This window comes from Manis pentadactyla, chromosome 14 (assembly GCF_030020395.1).
Source record: "Manis pentadactyla isolate mManPen7 chromosome 14, mManPen7.hap1, whole genome shotgun sequence".
In the NCBI taxonomy this organism is placed as follows: Eukaryota; Metazoa; Chordata; class Mammalia; order Pholidota; family Manidae; genus Manis; species Manis pentadactyla.
In genome coordinates, this window is record NC_080032.1 from 21,912,523 (window position 1) to 21,925,741 (window position 13,219).

A 13,219-nucleotide genomic window follows, 5' to 3' on the forward strand; every position below is an offset into this window, starting at 1 on the left:
CATTTTCTGAGTGAGACCATTCCAGACCAGCTGGTCCCTTGCCCCACACTGGGACCATCTGTGACAGGTTCCCAGCCCCGAGTTGGTGGGTTTGGGGAGTGGCTGAGAGGTGAAAGACAGTAAGTTCTGTCTCAGTGTGGAGTTTGAGAGGCCAGTGGGGGACCCTGGTGGACACACCCAGCCACAACTGGCGTAGGAACTCTCGAGAGAGCTATGGCCTGGAAAGGGGGCAATTTGGGCATAACCGGTTGCTGGGACTTCCAGGAGTGGATTAGCTCATCTAGGAAGAATAGGAAAGTCAGACGGTATGGGGTGGAACTCTGGCAGAACCCTGTGTTTGAGAGGGTGATGGAGAAAGTGCACTGTGATAGGCTAAGTAATAGTCTCCCAAAGATATCCACATCCCAATGCCTGGTACATGTGAGTATGTTACTTTACATGGCTAAGGGGACTGTACAATGTGATTAAAGTTAAGGATCTCGAGATGGGAGATTATCCTGGATTATCTTGTGGCCACAGAATTCCAAGGGCGCCTGTAAGAGGGAGGCAAGAGGATCAGAGACTGAAGACGTCATGACGCTGGCCTTGAAGATGGAGGAAGGGGTCAGGAGGCGAGGAAGGAGAGCGCTTGTAGAAGCTAGGAAAGGCCAGGGGACGGATTCCTCCCGAGAGCCCCCAGAAGGCACGCAGCCCTGCCCATACCCTGACTGCAGCCCTGTCAGGCTGATTTTGGACTTCATACCTGCAGAACCTAAGATGATGAATTTGGATTGTTTTTAGTCACCTAGCTTGTGGCTGAAGGACAGCACTAGGAGACTAACACAGCGCCCACTGGGCGAGGGCAGAAGGCGTGGTCTGAGAGGGAGGAGGAAGCCAGAACATGTGTCCTTGGCAATTAGAAAGTAGAGGTGTGAGAAGGAGGGCAGGGGGGAGGCTCAGGCCTGTGCGTGTTTGACACGCTGCTGTGTGCCTGTGATCACTCCATCTCCCGAGAGCTGAGGGCGAGCCGGAGCAGTGCTGCCGACAGGGCTCCACGGAGAGGATGGCTGGTGGTTGTGCTGCCCAATACGGCTGCCGCTCAGCACCAGAGACATGTGGCTGGCGCAGCTGGACAGCTGATGTTGCAATCTCACTTAATTTTAGTTAATTTGAATGGATATGGCCGTATGTGGCTAGCGATTATTGTGAATAACACGGATCTGGTGCTTTCCAGGCCTAGACCTTGCTTGGCCGCAGGTTGTAAAAGAGGCAAAGAGGTTCTGACCTGCTTGAAATCCCCTCTGGGGCGGAAGGCCTTGCCTGCGGTGGTCACTCACCCCCCTTCTGAGACTCGATCTCCTTCTTGGCCTGCTCCAGGATGCTCTTGATGGCATCGTCTGAGCCCGTCTCCGGTGTGCGGATTCTCGGGGTGATACTGCCTGGGGGAGGCAAGGAGGCATCTGTCGTGGGGACCCGTATGTTGGTGGTCAGCCCTTGGTGGCAGGTGGGGCAAAGGGCTGGTCCTCTCCTCTCTTCGGGGCCTCAGGGCCAGGAAAGTGAGGGCCAGGCCATGAGCGTATATGGCAGGACCACCACTTAGCTGCTCTGTGTGACAAGCCGTGGAACTACAGGTGTTCTGGTTTGCAATAATAAAAGAGTAACAGCAGCAGTGATGGCAGCCACTACCACAGCTAACAGCTCTCAAGCATTTACTACATGCCAGGTACCATGCTGATGCTTTATCCTAATTTAGCTCTCAGGAGGCTGACCGATGGGGAAACGGGCACAGGGAAGCAAGGGTAAGTTGCCTGAGGTTACCCAGTGGATGAACGGCACAGCTGTTATTCAAACTCAGGTGTCTGTGAAGCCAAAGCTTGGGCCATTCATATGGATTACCCTAAAATCAAGTCTGACAAGGTTGGTGGTCACCCAGGCCATCTTATGGAGGGGTAAACCAGGGCTAGAAGTGCTCAGGGAGTGCCTGTCAGGGAAGTCCCTGGGGCCCAGCCTTTCCTCACCACTTTAACTCTGAGCTGCACCACTTGGCTGGGTGGGGTGCAAGAGGCAGCCAGAGGCCCCCGGAAGGAGGGAGTGAGTATGTATTTCCTTACTTTACAGAAGGGCGATCTGTGGCCCAGAGAGGCAAAGTTACTTCCTCCACTTCACACAGCTGGGAGGCGGCAGAGCCCTTGCTCTCACCTGCCAGCCAGCCCTGAGGTCCGGCACCTCGGGGTGGCCCTCACCTCGCTGCCGCACCTGGATGGTCCTCAGAGCCAGCACGTTCTGCTCATCTGACAGGAACTGCTTCATCTTGATGAAGGGCTCTTTGCCCTTCACTGTGAGCTTGCGCCAGGGCTTGGGGCGGGCCAAGATCTCACTGACCGAGCCCTGCGACAGCCCCAGCACATAGTGGCCAAACACCCGCTGCCCGATGTTGTGTTTGAGCAGCTGCTCCTTCACCTGGAATGCAATCTCCGCCGTGTCTAGCTGCTCCTCTTCTGCTCCGGCCCCTGCCCCGGCTGCACCGCCTCCACCACCATCCACTGGCTCGGGGCCCCCGGGAGGCTCAGGGCCAGGGGCTGGGGTGACAGGGGCTGAGGGGGCCTTGGTGCTGTAGAAAGCTGGGGGGAACACCAGCAGGCTGCCCACCTCCCCCTTGAAGGTGGCTGGGGGCATCATGTGCTTGGACAACAGTGTGTCCCCTGCCAGTCTCTCTCCGGAAGCCAGGCTGGGGAAGGGGGACAGTGAGAAAGTCCGTGGGCCATCAGGGCCCAGTCCAGGGCCCAGCAGGGGCTGTCCCGGGCTTGGGGAAAGGAGATCTTCGGGCCCTGGCGGTGGTGGGAGCTGCGGAGGGGATGGGTAGGACTGCTCCGTGCCCAGAGAGTCCTTGATGGAATCATCCTCTGAAGGGTCCTCCTCTAGAACGTCGAGAGACAGACAGAAGCAGACAATGACGGGGACAGAGAGAGACAGAGAGACAGGGAGAGAAATAACAAGAGAGACACACAGAGGAAGAGCCACGAGAGACAGAGATAGTGAAACAGAGGCAGAGAGAAGTAACATAAGAGAAAGAAACCACGCACGCAGAGACACACCGAAATAGGCAGAGAAAACAAGTCAGCCAGAGACAGAGAGATGGAGGGCAGAGACGGACAGAGGGAAGGGTCAAGGAGATGGAAAGAGACACATACACAGCAACAGAAATAGGGGAGAGAGGTAGGGGGAGGAGAGGGCAGGAGGGGCAGAGGAGGGAGGTGCTGTAGGCGTCCAGCAGCACTAGGCGCCACGCGGGCTGCTGCTGCCAGCCACCCCCTCCCGATTCTCCAGTCGCCATCCTTCAGGGCCTGCTCCAGGGTTCTGGGGAGCCCTCCCTCCTACCATCAAGAACACTAGCTGAGCACCTGTTACGGGGCCAGCACTCCAGCCTGGGGTGGGAGTTTGGGTTGATGTCCACCCCAGCAGGAAGACCCATTCCCAGGTGCCCACCTAGCCGGCAGCCACCAGATCCCACACGTTTGCATTTTCTGAGAGCATGGCACCCCAAAGTAGACCCCATTACTGCCTGCATTTTACAGATGAAGACATGGAGGCAATACAGAGTCTTGGCTGGGGTCACATGGCTAGAAGGTCGGGGGGTCACAGTGGGGGAAAGGGGCAGGTGCTGGGAAGGTGATTTGGGGAAAGAGCAATGTCTGCAGGCCATTTCCCCAGGGTCTGCTGCTGAGGGTGCATGTGAACATCCTCCTTGCCCCCCGTGGCCTCTTCCTGCTGCTTATGAAGGCTCAGGGATGTGTGGCACCTTTCAGGGGGCCTTGGGAGGGCCTGAGCGAGTTGTGTGCCCTTGAGTGTGGATGTGGGTACCCTGCGGGACAGCTGCCGGCGGGCTTGGCCATGGACGGCCCCCAGCTCAGCGCCAGGCATACAGCCGGCAGTGTCCCAGCAACGATGACCCCTTTCTCCACCTCCTGCCCATGTGGAAGGCAGTGGGGAAGGAGAAGGCCAGAGACCCAGAGGCAGCCCCCTCCCAGGCCTCTCAGCCCCAAAGCATTCCCCCTCCCCTACCAGGGCTAGCCAAGAGACTGGGTTTTTCCAGAAGGAATTTCTGCGTGGGGAAGAAGGCCTCCTTTGCCAGGAGCAGTGAGTCTTCAGGCTTGGCCAGGCCCTGAGGAGACAAGAAGCCAGGCTGAGCAGGCATGGCTGGTGGAAGGCTCTCGGGGACAGCGGCGGGGACACGCACCTGGGGGAGGCTGCACGTGCTGGATGCCAGCTTCATGGCTTTCAGGATGCTGCCAGAGGAAGGGGAGAGTCTGAGGCCAGCCAAGCGCCCTGGGCTGGGGGAGGGGCCTTGCAAGAGGTACTCCCACCCATGATCTCCTCACCAGGACCCTGCGTGACGCTGGACCCACTGCAGCAACAGGCCTCAGGGAGCAGGCTGTGTGGTGGTGCCCGCCTTACCTGGAGGACTGCTGAGCAAACCGCCTCCCACACCTCCCACGATCGGCCTGGACTCGCCCGATTACGGCATTAGCCCCCACTGCTGACACCAGGGCTACCCTGCATGTTCCCTATAGGCAGCTCTCGGTGGCAAAGCACGAGGCCTGGCTGAGTTTCAATACCAGCAGAGGGGCCAGCGGGGCGGAGACAAGGGTACCACAAAGTGGGGTAGGGTGGGAGGGAGGAATACAATGAACTTGGCCAAGGGCCCCTCGCTGCCTTCCCAGGTCAAGGGCTGGGGGGGGTCTTGGAGCCCCGTCTGCACGGTACCTCAGCTCTGTTTTAATTTCTTCATAGTCAGACTGTGCCTGGAGCTTCTCTTCCAGTTTCTAGAGGAGCAAACACACATGGTGAGATTGGCTCATGCCCTTCTGCCTGGGGACACTGCCTGTCTCCTGCCTGCCCGCCTGCTCCTCCGAGTCCCACCTCTATGGCCTCGGACTTGGCCGAGAGCTGCCGCTCCAGGTCTGCGATCTGGCTGGTGGAGGCCTCCTCTAGCTCCTGCAGAGAGCTCTGGAGGTGCTGCACATCCTTCAGCAGCCGCAGGATCTCCCGGTCCTTGGAGGCCAGGGCAGCCTCGAGCCGAGGGCCTGAGCAGAGCGCAAAGTTCACCTTGTCCTGAGGGCAAAGTGGGGCTTTGAGGGGCTGAGAGGTGCGGGGTGGAGGGCTGCAGGGCTGGCTTCCCCATCCCTGAATCCCCAACAAAATGGAAACCATCAGTGGTACGGGCCTGCTGCGGGGCCCTCCACGGTCACGGAGCCCCTTCCGATGGGCCCGTGGCTTGCTTCTTCCCACCTCCGAGCCCTTGCTCAGGCCAGTCCTACCAGCCTGGGTGACTTTCCACTATTCATGAAAATAAATCAGGAGGGTGGGAAGGTTTCCTGGAGGAAGATGTGTCTAGACTGTGATGAAGTTCAAGAATAAGTTAATGATTTGGAAAACTGCTTGACAGCATCAATTAAAGGGGAACATATATGTTCCCTCTGTTGGTATACATGCAGGAGAAATGCTGGCACCTGTGCACCAGGACACATGGACACCAAGGTGGAGGTTCACAGCAGCCCCCTGGTACCCTGGTAATAGCCCCAAACTGGAAATCCTCTGCATGCCCACCACCACCAGAATGGACGAAGAGATTGTGGTATATTCACACAACACAGCACTATACAGCCATGAAAATGAGTAACTGACAGCCGCCCCAGCACAGTACGATGAGTCTCCCAGGTACAGTATGAAGTGAAAGAAGCCAGACACCGAAGCGTGTGTGTGGTCCAGTAAGGTCAGAAGCACAAGCTGGCAAACCCGTCTATGCTATTAGGAGTCAGAAGCGTAGCTCTCCCCGGGAAGTAGCCCCTGGAAGGGAGCCGGCACTGGGGGTGTTCCACTTGCTGATCTGGAGGCTGGGTGGTTATGGGGTGTGTTCACTCTGAAAACTTCAACATACTGTATGCATGTGATATGCATATTTTTCCTTATGTATGTTATACTTCAATAAAACATTTGTTAAAAAGAACAACAAAAAAAAGGAAGTAGTTGGGTGAGGAAGTGATAGGAATATGGTGTTCCCAGCAGAGAGAACATCACAGACGAAAGGTTTGGGTTTCCAAGTCAGGCGCAGGTCCTACCCCAGAGGGATGTTCCATTTCATTCCAGGCAGCAAGACACCCTCCAGGTTAGACCTGAGACCTTGCAGACATACCACTTTAGGGGTGGTTCCTTCTTCCTCCTAATTTGCCACCAGCCCCAAGCCCCATAGCTTCTCCAGGTTTTAGGAAATGGTCTCTTTGTTCTGGATGAAATGAAGAGTTTGCTATTTGAGGGGACCTGAAGTCAGGCTAGTCTTGAGCTCAATTACAAATTAATCTAAGAAGGATTACAAACATACACACGTACCCTCTACCATTACACTACACCCTCCACCCCAACCAACCCTGGCCATTCTTCCTGGGAGATAAATGCCAATTGAAACAGGAAGCGGATGCCATTAACACATTAAATTAATTAGCACTGAGCATCGCTGTTCCACTGTTGTGCTCAGTAAAGCTCACCCCCCAAACCAGCAAAGTTCCCTGTAGCTGATTAGCACAGACATTTGCTGGGTTCCACCGGGGTTAATTAAGAACCACTGGCAAATTCTCTCTGAGGTGTCCTCATGAACTCTCTTGCCCTCAGTCTCTCTTGTGCTCACTCACTGTGTGTCATGCAGGCATCCAGGAACACGACACATACATATTGCTTCCTGGGACAGACACCGGTGGACACGCTTATGGACACAGTACACACTGACACATGTACCTGCCAGAATACTCATGCTGACATGCACTCACTGAGAAATGTGCAGCTGTCAGGAGACATGCATATACGGACATGTCACTATGACACAGAGACTGACATGTGTGCTTAAAGAGGCCATGTGCTCACATGGGCAAAAACACCCCAACACACCCAAAATACACTCATAATAATCACTAATAGCATCAAATATTTACTGAGCACAGACTATGAACCAAACACCACTTTAGGTACTTTATATGTAATCTTCTCAGTAACTATATAAGGTAGGTCTTGTACAGATGAGGAAACTGAGGCACAGATAGATTAAGGATACAGTTATTTACTCAAAGGTCATAAAGAGACAACACATACCCAGTAACACATGTTCATAGAGACATATTCCAATATTTAAACAGAAAGATACAGACACATGGGTCTGTGTATCAGGGTGTCAGGTGAAATGAAAATATTGCCAGCCACTTGAGGTTCAAGGTGGAGACTGCAAATCACTCAAGAGCAGACCTGTTATTATGTAAGGAATGTGAATGTAATCCCTTATGCAGAGATCTGAAGGTGGCCCAATTTACACATGGGACCCAAGGCTTTCTGAGCCAGCAGCATCACGCTCAGAACAGAAGGGTAGGCTTGGGTGGTTCTGACTAAAATCCCCTGGCAGGAAATGATCCCAGGACCCCAAAGGAAAAGGAAGGAAAGATGCACTGACTAACCAGGACTAACAGGAACCTCAGGGTTGATGACTAAAGACTGGCCCTTTGTAGCATGTGGCTGGATAGGAAATCCCATTGGAATCACCCTGGCATGTTTTGGGAACCAATGGATGATATGACCTCAGATCTTGCTATGTGGCCCCACTGTGGCCTGGCAGGGACTGAGAACCAGCGGGGGGGTCCCCACTGCAGTTCCTGCAGCCACCAAGCAGCGTGAGACCAGTGGTCAACAGCGACACCTGGTGGCAGCCATTAAAACTGCACAGCTGCTCTAGTAATTAAATTCCCCATCCCACCCACTGCTGCTGGGCATCAATAGGCATGATCCTTTATGGCCCAAGTAAGTTCCTGGCATTCTTGGGCAACTGGGAGTAAGGGCAGTATCCAAAGGAAGGCACTGGACTTTCTGTTAATGAAAATACATGGAAGCCGGAACTTGAAAAGTTAAAAGAGCTGTGGCTGTATTTTGACCCTCAGCTGGGAAAGCAAGTCTTAGTAAGTAATCATGTTTAACTACACACTTACCTTGGCAATTAGAGATGCTATGCCCACTGTATGCACAGAGACCCAAACACATTCATATGTACAGTTTCACATAGATGCTGATGATCGACCCACAAAATGTCACCCACATATTCATACCCACAAAATGGGCTTTCCCAACCTTTGCCCCTGACTCCCTGCCATCCTTACCCCACTGGGTCCCTGTGGGGAGCAGCAGGCCAGGCGGATGGAGCTGTTGACAGAGGCAAGCTGTTCGCGAAGACTTTCCACCTCCCTCTGGGCGGCCTCTGCTCGCTGGGGAGGAGAAGGGCGAGGTGGTTAAGAGGTGAGAGGGGCTACACCAGGTCTGACCCGGGTCCTCGCTACCTCCCGGCACTGGCCCAGGCAGCGGGTGGGGAGGCAGTTCTCCTAGGGCTTGGGGTCCTACTTTCTGGGTCCTGGACCCCTGAGTTGGCTCTGATTCCTCTGGAGAGCTTGGAACCCCAAGAGGATCCAGAACATTCCCACTCCACCAAGGAAGGAAGGGAGAGGCTGTTTTGATGGGGCTGGCAAGTTTCCACACATTGCCAGGCTTCCGTCTGCCAAGTAAACTTCAGGCCTGGCTAATCAGAAGGCCAGCGTTTGGCCACAGCTCCCATGCTACCCAGTGTGGAAGGAGTCCTGGATGGGCATCTATGGAGGCACCTCCCCAGCCCACAAGCTGTGGCAGGCCCGTGGTCAAATCACTTCCTCTTCCTCTCAGATTTCCTTTGTAAAATGCAGCATTGAAATACATCTACTGCAGAGATGTGTTGAAATACATCTAATCAGAATGCCACAGTTTACTGAACTGGGTCTATGGCGGATCTTAACTCTTCAAAAATTTTTAAGATAAAATCCTGGAGAGAAGCATCAAATATTAACAATCTTGCCTTGTGGCTTTAGAGAGAAATCTGTATGTTGTCACTTCCTGGTTGTGTGACCTTGGGTAAGAGACATCTTCTCCCCAGCCTCAGTTTCCCAATCTATAAAATGAGGATTATAAAAGCAACTATCTCATAGAACTGTTTTGCAAAGTAAGTGATCTCATAAATACAACTCAGTAGATATTTTAGCTTGGTGCCTGACACATAGAAATGTGTCAGTAATTGGCTAACTTCATTGACCATTATCAGGGTATATGGGAGCTTGGACCATTATGTGGAAAATTCAAGACAGCTGTGGCTATATTTTTATCCTCAGCTGGTGACTTGAGCCATAGTGATTATGTTTAACTTACAGTGTGACCTTTCCAATCAAAATGCTTTGCCCACTATATGTACACTGACATCCACACACGTCCATGTTCAGATTTTGTTAATTTATTTTTTATTTAATAACTGACTTGTTTATTTATTGGTGTCCTGTCTTGTTCCAGAAATGTTTCAAGTCAGTTTTGTTTAGGGAAAGGTTTTGGGTGTGTGGGGTTATAGAGAAAATATTTTTATGTTTCTGAACAATTAGGGCTTTCTGAGTAAATTTGACTGGAACTTGGGATCTGGCCTTAGAAATCAATTTATGACTGATCAGCTGGTGGAACTCCGGAGAGATCTACCTCCCTGGAGGCATGTGTTTGCATTTCAAGGGGGGATGAGCCCCCAGACCATGGAGATAACCTCCTGAGTTGTAAATCTGGGTTTCAAGCTAGCAGCCTTATCTTCTCCTAGAGAGACGTAATTACGTTCCAAACTCTAAAAGCCCAGGGTCCTTACCCTTTCTGTTCATCCTGACACTTGGGAGCTAGATTTCGCTCCCTCTTTCATAAGGTCCCTCTCCTACATAGCCTCCCAGATTCCTACCTGTGGGGTTCCTTGCTTCTAGTACAAACTCTGGTGCATGTAGGATGACATCTGCTTCTCTACCCCAGGGGCAAGAATTGGGACAAACTGGAATGGCTGTTACTATGTAATAATATTGATCTGCTCTGCTCCAGAGTCCTCTTGTTCCCATTCAAGATCCTGTTAATAACTACAGATAAAAAAACCTAACACGATGACATTTATTTTCTTCTCCTTACTTTCTATAATGAGCAGGTTTTAGTTTTATACTTAGAAAAAAATGAACATTTAAAAAAATGCTTCCTACTCAAACTACTCTAAGACCTCTTTTCTTTTCTTAAGCCCACCTTGATTGCCAAAGATCCAAAAGTCTGATGGCACATGGTACTGGGGCGGTTACGGGGAAGCAGGCCCTCTCATACCTTGCTGGAGGAAGTATAAATTGGCTCAACACCATGGAGGGCAGTTTGGCCACATCTGTCAAATTAGAAATACAGACATCCCTTGCCCAGCAATTCCATTTCTAGGAATTTACCCTATATATTGGCATGTGCATGTCTGAAATATCTGTATGGGGTTATTCACTGCAGTATTGATGATGATGGTAAAAGACTGGAAATACCATAAATGTTCATCACTAGGGGACTGGTTAGACCAGGGGTTGGTGAACTGCAGCCTGCTGCCTGTTTCTGTAAATACGGTTTTACTGGAATACAGCCATGCTCATTCACTTCCATATTGTCCATGCTTTCACATATGGCAAAGTTAAATAATTGTGACAAAGACCTGCAAAGCTGAAAATATTTACTCTTTGACCTTTTATAGGAAGTTTGCCATTGCCTGGCTTAGATGATGGTTCATCCATGTCGTGTAATACTACGCAGCTCTAAAACAGAAGAGGCTACATATACAGATGTGGAATGAGCTCTAACATATACATGGAAAACATAAGGTTTGTGAGGGTATGTGTAGTATATCATTTTTGTTTTAAAAAAGGGGTAAAAATAGATGCATGCATGGGCCTGTGAATGGATCTATAGAAGGAGACCCCAGTAACTGGTAAGCAAGGCAGCTGGAGAGAGGGAAAGTGGTAGGCCCCGTTCTGGGAAGGAGGCGGAGCTCCCTGGGGATGCTCCTCTATACCTTTTGGAGCTGTGAACTATGTAAATGGATTACCTACTCAGAAGATTAACCTAAAAATGCTGTTCTTTTCCAACTTTCCTCTGCAGGAGGGAGGGAGCATTGGCCTTTATGCTTGCAGAGCTATGCCCCTGGACCTTGGCCTCTGTGCTGTCTTCTGCTTGGAATGCCCTGCTTCAAGAGAACAGTGCCTGGGCTTTAAATGGCAGCTGCAAAGTGTTCTCCACAAAGCCTCTTGCTCTGTCACATCACTGGCCCTCCTGGCTGTGCCCCCACCGGCTGCAGGCATTGCAGTGAGGTGGGGAAAGGTGTGGTGGGTCCCAGAGACTCCAGGCAGGACTGCATGGCCACACCTCACCTTCTTTCAACGTCCTCCCAGCTTTGCCCACCAGATGTCAACACATCTGAAGCCAGAGGCAGGCAGGATGCAGGAACCCCATTACATCCCTGAAAATGGAGACTAGGATTGGCTAACGGGCTTGCAGGACCTAGGCTGGGACTCGAAGATGGGGCCCCAGGGAAGACTGGGCTCCACCCAGGGCATGGCTGGTCTGGCTGGGATCGGTTGAGGAGGCCAGGGGAGACCGGGTGGGGAGGGAAGGAGGGACAGCAGCAGCCCGAGCCTGCCCCTCCTCACCTCCCTTGGCTCCGTGGGGCATGGCTCCTTGCCCAGCCTGGACGGGAGAGACCCAGGTCCCAGCTTGTCCTGTGGGCTGGGATCACCAGGCTCTGCTCTGCTTCCCTCCTTCTCCTGTCTGGAGACACCTCCTGCACAGCGAGCCACCCGAGAAGGGCGCCCATTATTCTGTGAAGGCTGCCTCCCGGCCTTTAACCAGACAGTTTCTGGCCTGGAATGCCATCCCTTTACATTCCCAATTTTGGTTTACTGTCAGGTCTCAACTCCATGGCTTTTCCTCTGGGATGTCTTCCCTGATCCAGGAGTCTGGGTCTGGGGCCCCTTCCCTGACCATTGCTGTCTGGATCACTCTACTTCTAAGCGTTCTATCTGTATCCTCACCCTCCCTCTTCTGGCAGCTCAGGGACAGGGTCCCAGACATCTCCCAGGCCCAGCAGTCAGCATGGCATGTAGTTCAGTAAGTATTAACTGAACTCAGTTCCTTCCTCCTGGCCCGACCCAAGACCCCCACCCTAGGCAGAAGGAGCACCCAGCACCATCCCCTTACCTGATTTGCTTTCTCCAGGTTGGTCATGATCAGGCCAACTTCATCTGCCCTGAGACAGAAAGATGAGGCCCTGAGGAAGAGCTTCTGGCAGCTGCCAGGGCCCCTGCCTATCCTGACACCCCCAGCCCCTGCCTGCCCCCAAAGGTCTCAGAATGGAGGGTGAGGAGGCTGCCTTCCACCCTTCCTGTTGGAGAAGCCAGGCTTGGGGGAAAAGAACCCAGGCTGAGGGAAACTGGGAATGGGGCCTCGGCACTGCAGCTTTTCCAGGCAGCTGGCTTCCCATCTCCCTGAAGGGTCCACTCTGAAGCTGCCCACGGAGATACACCCCCCAGCCTTTGTCCCTGTTCTGCCTTCCACCTGGAATGCCCTTCCTCAAAAGAATAGGCTCCTGAGCGTTAAAATTCTGCTCCAAAGTGTCCTCCCAGGAGGCTTCCCTCAACTGTCCTGTGGTGGTCATTCGTTTATTTTGCTGCGTCACCTGCCAGATTGCCAGCACCTAGGGCGTCAGGACAGGCCTCATCCACTTTTGTCGCCCCTCTGCCCAGTTGTGGGTGGGGGCCACAGGAGGCCTGCGGGGAGCATTTGGTGACTAGAAGCCACACGTGTGCCTCCTGAATGTGCAGGGCCTGCTTTTGCACAACTGTTCCCACTGCCCAGAGCCCCCTTGCTGGCATTCTTCCCGCGGTCACCCCCTTCTCATCTGCTAGGTCTCACTCTGAAAGTCATCTCCTCAGGAAGGCCTCCCTGACTGCTTAGGATAATAGAACCCGCCTTCCCTGTTCTTTCCTTTGTAGCATTTACTGTGTGCCCAAACAGTGCTGGGCATATAGTAGGTGCTCAGTTGCTCAATAATGTCTATGAATGAATGGACTTATCACTGTACAGCATCAGTTACTGTCTCTTTGACTGAGGAGGACAGGGTCATATTCAGATGTTTCTTCCAGGGACCCAGCACAGCACTGGGTAAACAGGAGGTGCTAAGTAAGTGTTTGTGCAATTAGTGATGTCTTAAAGCCTGAAGAAATATTGAGTGTACAGTAATTTAGGAGCATGACACTCAGCCCTGAGTGCTGGACTGTGCAGCTGGGGAGTGGGGACAGCCTCTGGAGGCTAGGATGAG

At 52.7% G+C, this 13,219-nt stretch overlaps 1 protein-coding gene across 12 annotated transcripts in view; it reads right to left on the reverse strand.

Moving 5' to 3' along the window:
* The window catches only part of CUX2 (cut like homeobox 2), a 246,301-nt gene that overhangs the window by 21,608 nt on the left and 211,474 nt on the right, over nt 1-13,219 (reverse strand). For 10 of the 12 annotated variants that reach the window (XM_036929334.2, XM_057491241.1, XM_057491239.1 and 7 more), the window contains 8 exons: nt 12,100-12,148; nt 8,169-8,273; nt 4,900-5,091; nt 4,744-4,802; nt 4,217-4,265; nt 4,042-4,141; nt 2,223-2,897; nt 1,317-1,418 (listed from right to left, as the gene is read on the reverse strand). In XM_036929334.2, coding sequence (XP_036785229.2) covers nt 1,317-1,418; nt 2,223-2,897; nt 4,042-4,141; nt 4,217-4,265; nt 4,744-4,802; nt 4,900-5,091; nt 8,169-8,273; nt 12,100-12,148 — 1,331 coding nt within the window. Of the gene's footprint in view, nt 1-1,316; nt 1,419-2,222; nt 2,898-4,041; nt 4,142-4,216; nt 4,266-4,743; nt 4,803-4,899; nt 5,092-8,168; nt 8,274-12,099; nt 12,149-12,900; nt 13,039-13,219 lie in introns of those variants that run through there. The other 2 variants (XM_036929348.2, XM_036929349.2) reach the window with 2 other exon arrangements.